The following is an 11,255-nucleotide window of genomic DNA, read 5'->3' on the forward strand; positions in this document are numbered from 1 at the left end:
TGCAGACAAAATATTAAGACATTTTACTCCTCGCAGAAAGTTATAATATCACATATTTTGTCATACTACAACACTTTTTCTCAACTCGCCACTATCATCAGTCAGGATTCAGCATTCTACCACCAATCACTTATTACTGAGTGAAATGATTGGAACTTCACTTATGCCAATAGGGAGGTCTGTAATTGCTGTTTCTCATTGTGGGAACTGGTACATTGTTTGCATGTGTGGCATATAATAATAGGCCTGATGGTCTGGTAGTAAAGCTTCTTGCTGGAAACCAAAAGGCAGCAGGACTGAAACCCATTGGAACGACGAAAGGTTTTTCAGTCTGCCTTTAAAATAGCATTCACCTCCCAGTGATGTGAGGATTCACTGTGAATGACACAAAGTCCAGATTCCACTCTAAAGTGTAGACCCCCTTTATCTGAAAGGGTTACTAAGGTAGGCTAGGACATGCAAGTCACTGAAGCAGTGTCCAATTGAAAGACATGCACCAGGCCATTGAACCACACAATATTATTGTTGTTATATATGACACCTAAATGGAAATGATTCTTAAACCCTCCTAGACCTCTTTAACTATATGAAAAAAATAACTTTCTGACTCCTCCACCATCAGCAGCAGGAGAAAGACCTTGTAGCAGATGATCAGTGACTATCGTGTCTTGGTCTTAGACTTCAGGCAGCTCCTTAGTCCTTTTCTGTGTGTGGTCAGCATACATAAGGCCACTGGTGATAACATGACTCTCCTGGAGTCCACTACAACACAGGCTTTCCTGTGTATCATTAACTAATTGTGTTTTCTGCAATCTTGAGAAGGTCTGTGATACTGTGTGTAGGTAGGATAACTTCCTGTTGCTTTACACTCCTTCCTTTTATCATATTATTTTAGATATCGGGTTGGTAATATCCTGTTAGATTGTTTTAAATGAGAAACAGCAGTCCTTTAATGTTGCATTTTAAATTTGACCTGTTTTTAACTGCTGTAAATATGTATACATGGTAAGAAATCTCATTCATTATTTCCTGTTCATGGGAAATAATTGTCTTTTACTCTTCTGCCAGCCTCGCTGTGATCACATGACAGTAGTATCTAACAGCTAAGAGGGTAGAAGAGAGGACAGGAAACAATCAGTTATAAATTTTTGACTGAAAATCTATTTTTGTTCTTGCCGATAATTCACATCATACTTTTAATCTTCCACATATTAGAATGAGGCTCATCATTTAAAATTTCAAAATGTAAATGAGATTTCTGATCCCCATTTTTAGTGATAAATTGAACTGGGTCCTGCATCTGCGGAATCTGAAAACATGATTCCTCAAAGCTCTCAATATGTTAAAAATTTGATAGACAGAAAACATAGAAAGAGGATAAGACTTGTCTGCTCCACTTTTATGGAACCTTGGTGTGGCCTCAGGTTGACAGTGGTTACACAGTATATTGATCTGGACCCGTTATGATCTCTTCCCTGAGGGAATCAGGCTAGCTTTAGGGGCATTCAGGACCAGCCACATTTCCAGGTTCTGTGTCAAGGCTGAGTAGCTGCTGCTTCTCATCAGGCAACACCTATTCAGAATCCAGGCACATGCACATCATACTGTTGGCTATTCACTCATTTGTAATAAACTTTGATTCAAATGTTTCAATAGTGATTTTTATAGTTAGTTCCTTGCTTTTCATTTTTAGAATGTTACCCATGGTTCAATCAGGAAAACCATATTGATCTAGTCATGCAAATTCCTTTTTCAGAATTTTTCTGAGATCTACTTTATAATAAAACATTGATATCTTATCATATATAATGAACAGTTTCTGAAAATTTGTTGAGGGTCCATTGTACCCATAGGTGAACACACAGTGTTTGCATTTATTTTTCCATAATATTTATTGGATACTCTGTCGGCACTTGGAGCAACATAGACATATTAAAAACTTGAATACACAGAATTGTGCAACATCAACACTGTGTATTCATGTTTTTAATATTTTTCCTTAGTTAACTGCTGCAGAAATGCAAAAAAGAATATTAACAATGTTATACTGATTACTTAATGAGCATTACTTTTTTGCAGATTTGTCAGTCTTGTTGTGGACACCGTGGCCCTGTATCTTGCTTATCTCTGGACTGTCCAGTTTTATTTAGGAGGTATAGAGCTGCAAGAGACCTTGGTCAAGTGCCTTATGTGCATCAACTACAAGAAAAATTTTTTTCATTTTAAGCAGTCTTAAGAGCAGACACATTTTTTGTAAATCAGTGCCTGATACTTATTTACCTTGTGATAAGAAACCAAATTCACACATGAAAGTGAAAATAATGAGCTTTATAGTTGTATGTTGCATCAGTAGTAATCTAAACGCTTGTCTCTGGGAATTATTGTTCTCCTCTCCTGTCTCGTTCTCACTGCTTTTGATCTCTTGATTTTTAAAACTTTTGCTGTGCACTGTTATCTTCTTTATCTATTGCTCCCATTTCTTTCATTCTTTCTTTGCTTCTACCTGCTTTTTAAGTGTTAATCTTTGTGTTTTATTCTTTACCTTTTTACCATTTTCAGATTATTTTTATGTCTCTCTCTCTCTCTCTCTCTCTCTCTCTCTCTCTCTCTCTCTCTCTCTCTGTGTGTGTGTGTGTGTGTGTGTGTGTGTGTGTGTGTGTGTGTGTGTTTTCTCCATCAGTTGAGTGAGATATGGTATCTCTTGTTGCATAGTTTTACATCAAGTATTGGCTGTGATAATATGGTGATATTTTAAGAAAATAATTCTTGTATTTCAAATATATATATATATTAAATTAATTTTACAAAAATAAGTGCGCACATATGTTGTTTTCACCACTTGTCATCCCTTTCCTGTGTTCAGAAATCTTTTGTTGGATTGTCAAGTAGTCATAAATCATTATAAGAAATGAAATACAACTCATAAACAGACCTCTCTTTCATTAGACCACTTCACTTTGAAATGTTGCAGGAAAGTTCTGGTAGAATGTAAATACTTTTGGATTAAAAGAGACAACTCACTGGACAGCGTAAACATTGAGTTGTTGATAGTCCAACACAAAAAGAGAGAAAACTTGCTAGCTTTTGGAGTAGTCCTTTTCTTTTTCAAGCTAGAGTAAAACTCTCTCTCTCTCTCTCCCCCTCTCTCTCTCTTCCCCCTCCTCCCCCCTCCCCCCCCCCCCCCACACACACACACACCTATGCCCCTACATGCTGCTGGACAGACAAACAGGGCCAGCACCGCATTTTTGGCAGGTGGATTAGGTTGTGGTGGGGCTAGTGTCGGGTGGAGAAGGTAGAGGGACAGGGAGCTGGGAGGCAGGGAGAAGGATTGGGGTGGGTGGCTAGCAGCTCAGAGAGTAGCAGCTGGTTTGCCAGCTAGGATACGGGAGGAAGGAGTGGCAGATACACAAGCTAGGCATATGATGCACAGTTGTCAGAACCAGTGGGGAGTGCCACACGCTGAAGGTGAGGTGTGGATATGAATTTGGAGAGGGTGACAGGACAGAGGAAGGGGACTCTGTTGGGTGAATGGTGCAGGGGCTGTGGGTTACTGGAGATTGAGGCGAGGAAGATTATGGGAGTGGAGGATGTGTTTTGAGGGTAACTTCATGTGTGTAGTTCAGAGAAGCTGGTGGTGGAGGGAGGCCCAGATATAGTGGGTGGGGGGGGGGGGGGGGGGGCAGCAAACTGGGATATCTGCTCTGCACGGCAATTTCAGGGGGTGCCAAATTCACATTCTTGAAGAAGAAAAGCCTTGTTTCACAAAGTGCCTGGCATCCAGCACACATTGTTCTAGCAGTTATCCATATGATTTTGAAATGCATTCCTCTTGGTTTTTGAACACATTGAAGTTGAATTCTGATTGAATCATCGGTCGATTCTTGAGTGTATGCATAGTATATATGATGTGTCTGCCAGGAAATCCCCATTGCATATAGAAATAAAAAAAGAGTTTCGAGCAGACAAAAGGGAATAGGGCTATACAAGCTGAGCCAAATAAAGCCAGATGGGTGAATGCCAATCGCTGTTTGTTTATGGGGTTGACTGGGTGTGCGAATGATAGACATTGTTATAATTATTAGCAAAATCCATAGATTCAGACTACCAGAGTGGAAATAAATGACTAACAGGAGTAACAGGTAAGAAAGATTACATATTAATCTTCTCAGTGAACCCAAGAAAATTGAACTTTGACAGAAAATTTTTGCCAGATCTCTAAAATACTAAGGGCCAGTTGTATAGTCTCTGGTTAGCAGCCGCTTAAATTGTATTCTTGGAATAGTGCAGGAAACATGTTGTACGAACATGTAAAGGTGCCTGACCAGAGAATAAATGCAGGATAACTGAACTGGTGATTTTGGCACAGTTTGTGAAATTAACTGGAGAATAAGTTTCGACAATGGCAGCAGTAGTTACAGAATTAGTAATGACAAGTTTGTTTGTTAGAACGAGGAAAGAGAAGAAATGGGGACATCACACGAACTAAATGGAAACAGGTGACAATTCCAAATTTATATAAAAATTTTGTACTACTACTTTTCAATCTCATGTTTGAAAAACAGGAGCATATGAATGAAATGTGAAACTATTTCCCAACATAAAACTTTTTGCTAGTAGTACGCCTAATAGGCATTTGATATTGGTACTCTGTGAACTATATTCTGTCATGTTATTTATGTAAATGAGGTAGATAAAAATGACCATTTATGTCAAAGCTGTCTCACTTAATTGGTGTGTGTTACAATTGCTGCAATATCAGAAAGGCCTATTTCATTTTATCTAGCAGGCAATGACAAAATAGTTTTAATCAAACCAAGAAACCACACCAGTCTTGGGTACTATTCATATCAACAGTTTTTTCAGTATTAGACAATGAGATTTTGATTTTTCATATAGCAAAACGTTTGACGAACTTTGATGAGGTAATAGATTCTTTTGCAGAAAGGAAAGCACACTGTGTATAGCTGCGGAAAGATTAGAGAGAAAACAATGCTGGGACCTAAGAATTGAAAAATGTGTACTGTCTTGCTCGTCTCTTGTCTTTACTGGTTTTATGTTTCCTATATTTAATTATATGTCACACAAAAGAGAAAGTTATTAGTTAATAAGCAATAAAGAGTGCAAATTTTCCAAAGAGTTCTTATTCTTTCAGTTACAAACACTCCCATCCAGTTTTAATTGTGGTAATTTTTTAAGGGGATAGGATGTCAAATCAGCTGACTGGGAGCACGAGAGGCATCATAGGACATTTTAATTTCCACTGTCTTGAATATAGGTTTGATGGCTTCCATTACAAAATATACACATTTGAATTCCAGAGAGCAAAATACAGTGACGTGATAGAAGAATGCTGCATGAAGAAATATGGAACTGCACTTTGGCACACTTAAGACGAAATGACATGTCTTACACTTCCTCGAAAATACATGCTTCATATATCAAACTCTTCAGAAAGATACACGCTACAAAATGAACATATTTTTGACAAGTTGGTTTTTTACATTTTCGATAACATATCTCAAATGCTCTGGAAAGGGGGGGGGGCACTATCAAGTTTTTGCCCTGGTTCAGAAATAGGGAATATTGCAAATCCAGGGCTGGCTGGAGGGAATGCTCCAGATGGCCTGGGTTGTGAAGCAGCCATGGAAATTGAGCATGTTGTGCTCAGCTGCATGTTCTGCCACCAGCTGGTCAACTTTGTTCTTGGCAACAGTCTGGCAGTGACCATTCATCCTGGTGGGCAGCTGGTTGATAGTCATACTGACATAAAGAGTTGTGCAGTGTTTGCAGCAGAGTTGGTATATGACATGGCTGCTTGCCCCTTCTCTGGATCCCCCGCCTTTTCAGATTCCACCACTCCCTATCCCTCACAAACCTAGTACTGCAGAAACACCTCTCCATGGCTCAGGCATCCCAGAACTACATCTACTCCCTCTGCAAGATACTGTTACTGTGCAATCCCCAGTACATACACCACATCTCCAAAATTGAAATCTTTGCACACCAACACCTGAAGGAACATTCCAGACTCTACCTCTAGAAATTAACTAACATGTTGATATCCTACTCCCATCTAAGAGCACCACTATCCATCACACTTATCCTACTCACAGAGAACCCCCTCATCAATCCCCCATGGCACACGGAACCTGCCTACCTGACCTCTTCAGTTTACCACATCCTCCAAAACTCCCTCCCAAAGTCCCATATAACCCAGAACTCAAAATACTGTTTTAATCTTTCCATCAAAAACCTCAGTCTCACAGAAGTTTCAGTCCTATCCAATGGTCTCGCCTTCAGCTCCACACCAAAGTTTAACCATGTTGGACTTGTCAAAGACCTACTCTCCTCCTCCCAATTCCCACAGCACAAACACTTCTTTGCCACCAATCCCTCCAACCAAAGCCAACCTAATTCCAACATTGAACCTTGCCCCTCTCAGTTCATACCACCGTTTAATCATGACCCTCCCATCCTCCCACCTAATCATTCCCTGGTCACCTTCCAGGAATTCCTTACCTCCAGTTTGGCCTCATCATCCTTTCCCAGATTCCTTCTTAAGAACACTAACTTTTCAGCAGAAGAAAGGCCAGTCACATTAAGCCATGTCTGCATTTTGACAGCTCCCATCCCTTCCACATAAAATGCCTCCTGCACAGTCTCGCTACTGATGGACGATGTATCTCCAGTGATGAAAACTCTCTTGTCTTGTATGCTGAAGGTCTCATGAAGGCCTTCACAGAGAGGCACTACCCCCCAAACCTTCTCCATGAACAGATTTCCTGTGCCATATCCTCACACACCCCCAATCCTCCCACCACCCCAAGAATCAGCTGCAAAGCAGTGCCCCTTGCCACCCAATATCACTCTGGACTGGAACAACTGAACCATATCCTTGATCAGGGCTATGATTCTCTCTCATCATGCCGACAGTAATTTTTGTATTGTTGAAGTACATCAGATCATTGCCCATTTCACCTGATGGACCATTCCTACATATCAAATTTAACACTGTTTTTTTCTGACAGTAACAATGTTATTGCACAGTAATAGCACATAAGAGCAACAAAACTTTTGCAAAGTGTGGTACAGTCAGGCACAAGGCAGGAAGGTCATGTTCACTTTTTCAAATTTGTTCTAATTTTTCTGACAGTCACATCAAAATTGAGTCAGGATTTCCCTGATGGCACTAAGAAGGGAAATAAAGGTCATGGGGAAAAAATAGTCTTTAAAGATAACAACAAATGTCCATGAAGTCATACAACTTCATTGTATAGAAAGCAAACTTAAGTTACCAATGTCTTAAGCACAGTCATGATACATTTGCAGTTATACTTGGAGTACAACTTCTAAAGTCCATCAGCTACAAAACCTGTTGTTGTAAGCTTAAATGCAGGCTCCATAAGCATGACAAATCTCCCAGGTAGACATAAAACAAAAACAACTTTATTTTAACAAACATAAAAGTACCAGCAGGGAATTGCACTTATTGAAACACAAAAAATGTGAATATGTTCCTCTTTATTTAAAAGAGTCTGGTTGAAAAGGGAGGTACAAGCTGCTTCATTCTACCTTTCTCATCACCTTCAAAACTTTTCCCAAATATTTTGGCATGCAAACATATTCACACCTTTTTAACACGTAACTCACCTCAAACTCCCACAAGTTTCCCTAAATGTAACTCACTCACACCTACTAGTCCACCACAGTAAGTCACTCATACCCATTCACTCCCAGGTGCCCTTTCTCACTTTTTCCGTGATTTCCCTAAATCATTTCAGGCAAATGCCGGGATGGTTCCTTTGAAAGGGCACAGCCGATTTCCTTCCCCATCCTTCCCTAACCCGAGCTTGTGCTCTGTCTCTAATGACCTCGTTGTCAACGGGACGTTAAAAAAACACTAACCTAACCTTTCTCACTTACTCATTCAGCCTAACTCATTTCATTATCTCTTTGTGACACACTGTCATTTTCTCCTGTGTTACAGCCACAGCCCCCTTTGTTCTGTCCTACTGCTTCAGTCTCCTCTCACTATCACTGTCTCCATCATGCTGTCTCTTACAACAAATATCTCATTCCTTCCTTCCTACTGCTGTTGCCTCTTCTTACTGTCACTATTTCTCTCTTCCTCATTGTCATCTTCATATACTCCATCTCTCATTATCACTGGCTCTCACCCACTCCCACTCTCTTTCTCTTTACCAACTGGATATCTTCAGCCTGGTGCGACATTAGGGTGGTTTTTTTTTTTTAGTAAAAAAATATTGAAAACCCAAACAAATGGCTGACATGCTAAGCTAAAGCTACTACTAAGCTTCCCAGAGTGCTCTCTCTCTCTCTCTCTCTCTCTCTCTCTCTCTCTCTCTCTCTCTCTCTCTCCACCTTTTTTTCAGGGGGAGGGGGAGTGGCTGGGAGGAGCCATGTGTGCACTATCTTGTGTGTGAGTTTTATTTGTAAGATAGAGCACTGTAATTATCTACGTACATGTCTGCTGTCCATCTCCTTTATTTATTGTGCATATAACAATGAACTGGATGATGGATAATTTGTATAATGGATAGTGGCATTAATATAGAAGATGACTTAGGTAGTTAAATTACAACCATTAATATCTAACTGTGCTTTGGCCATTTCCATTTTTATTTTTTACATGATCATGCCCAACAGACTGTGTGCTGCTACAAGTTCCCTTCTCCGTTTTCTATCCATTGCTGCCATCTGCCATTCACCCACATCTATTGCTGACTGTTGCAGGCCAATTCTTAACCTCTTCTTTGGCCTTCTTGGGGGTCTCCTACCTGTCGGGTGGAAATCTCAGAGCTTCCACGGCCACCTGTCGTCTTCCATCTGAGCAACATGTACAGCCTACAGTGGTCACTTGCTTCTGATGATTTCTGCTTCATTGGCATCTCGACAAAGTACATGCAACAGCCAAAAAAGTGGGTCATGCCTGAATTCCAAAGTGTAGGCTGCACCTGAATGTATGCAACCAACATAGCATATCTGTGTTGCACATCGTCACAACCTTCCACAGTACAGTCGTAAGATACACAACGGGTACCGCTAGAAACTACTAGAGAACACCGGTTTTTATGACAGTCCGTCCAGATGTAGAGTAACACCACAATAGTACAGAAGAGATCAGACAGTCCTTAACATTTGTAAACTAAACTTAATTACAATAAGTGACATTTCAAACGTTATGGGACAACTAATTTTGGCACATAAATCGTTCAGTAATCCTCAGGCACAATTAAATATTTGAGACAGTATACGGATTTATAAAGTTGTATGGCAATTGGAAACAAGTTCTTTGCTGTCTAAAAGGTTTACCCAACACACGCTGAATGTCGTTCAACGGGGCATGGTTTTGCATCAACTTTACGTAATACTAAGCAGTTAAAATAAAACGTGAATAACGGCGGCAAGCACTCTATGGAAATCCCAACATTAACAGCGAATCACAAGTAATATCATTGTTCACATTACTCATCAACAGTTACTTGTACACAAAGTTGTACTTTAAATGACATGACCAACGTCTTCATTCTGGATCGGAGTGCAAACCCAGAACATAAAGCCATTGTTAACCAAGCAAAGCTTTGTGCCTTATCGAGACTCAATCACTAGGCAGAAAGAGACGTCAAATATTGACGTTTGCACCAGTATCAGTTATAAATTCTCAACTTGAATGTAAATGATGATAATGTTTGTACGAAATCAGGAACCCTAACATGACAATTACCTTCTTGGTAATTAACCTCGAGAGACGTTGTATATTGTTGCATTGTCAAGGAACAAAGGATGCTCGTGTTTAAAATTGAAATGCCATCATCTAATGCTGGTGACAAGGATGCAAACCCAGCACCTAATCGGATTGTTGTATGAGTACATAAAATCAGAATTTAGATATCACAGTTTGTCACCAGTAGTGAGGTTGGAACATTAAATGACGACTGAAGTTGTATTGCCTGATCAGGATTCGATCCCGGCGCCTACTGCCGTCGTTGTCTAACCAGGAACAAACGAGAAATGTCCAATGTTGGTCCACCATTAGCGAAATGTGCTCACGTTTAACTAGAAATAAGGAGACGAAAACGTCTATGCTGACTGAGAGTCGAACGCCATACACGGTTATGAAGACAAGTTAATAACCAAATTCTTATTCAGTAGTAGCTAGGAGTAGCATGTTTAGTTACAAACCTTAAGGTCTTTCTCATCCCTAGTAACATGTTGCCTAATATCTGCGATATCATGGTGTTAATTTACAAGTGGATTGACTGCCGTAAAGAGCAATGTTCTCTAGTAGTCGTGTATCAAATGGTTCAAATGGCTCTGAGCACTATGAGACTTAACTTCTGAGGTCATCAGTCCCCTAGAACTCAGAACTACTTAAACCTAACTAACCTAAGGACATCACACACATCCATGCCCGAGGCAGGATTCAAATCTGCGACCATAGCGGTCGCGCGGTTTCAGACTGTAGCGCCTAGAACCGCCCGGCCACCCCGGCCGGCAGTCGTGTACCATTGAGATGTAAATGAAGTGCCTCAGCAGAAAGTAATTTCCGTCGTGCAGCACGTATTGTTTCAGAGACACTGAGTACATGTTATAAATGCACAAAACGTGTATTATATACTACGTATATACTATTATTTGGAGAAGCTGCCGCCAAACCTGTTTACTTTTACATTCCGCTTAGTGGTCGTGGTTGAATCCACGCTTTCTTAAGGCTACATCTAACGCAAAGCGCTTACAAGAAAGAATAGTTTCCTGCGTCATGCTATTTCTTGCTAGGTGAAATATTTTGTGGTAGCTATGTTTAAAATGAATGTATTTTTGAACGTATTGTTCGTCAAATATTTGAATGAATCGTCAACTGTAGGGGTGCCTGCACATGTTATAGCATAATAGCTGTAGCTGCGTTAGTTTATACTACAGACTTGGGTAAGTTAGGTGTCACTTTTGATCCTTCAAGGGGTGATCGTGGCCTTGCGGCCCGGGTCTGTACTAGCCGCGGCTCGCGAGCTACGGGCCAGCCAGGCTGGCCGAGGCGAGATGGAAGTGAGCGAGCTGGCGGTGGCATTGGTGGACCAACAGCCCGGGACGAGCCAACACGGCTGGGCCGCATGCCTCTGCCTCTGCCGCTCCGTTTGACGTAAATATGTTTACCTCCTCTCCTGGCATCAGTATAAGAGCGGCAAGCAGAAATACACGTCAGGCTATCTGCCGTAATGGCTCACTGGGAGAGG

At 40.7% G+C, this 11,255-nt stretch overlaps 1 protein-coding gene across 1 annotated transcript in view; it reads left to right on the forward strand.

Annotated features, from left to right (window-relative positions):
• Positions 1–2,378, forward strand: part of LOC124556559 (DNA polymerase zeta catalytic subunit) — a 223,577-nt gene extending 221,199 nt beyond the window's left edge. The window contains exon 29 of the mRNA XM_047130515.1: positions 2,080–2,378. Within this exon, the coding sequence (XP_046986471.1) occupies positions 2,080–2,226 (147 nt within the window). The 3' untranslated portion in view covers positions 2,227–2,378. The remainder of the gene's footprint in view (positions 1–2,079) is intronic.
• Positions 2,379–11,255: the final 8,877 nt, after the last annotated feature.

This window comes from Schistocerca americana, chromosome X (genome assembly GCF_021461395.2).
Source record: "Schistocerca americana isolate TAMUIC-IGC-003095 chromosome X, iqSchAmer2.1, whole genome shotgun sequence".
In the NCBI taxonomy this organism is placed as follows: domain Eukaryota; kingdom Metazoa; phylum Arthropoda; class Insecta; order Orthoptera; family Acrididae; genus Schistocerca; species Schistocerca americana.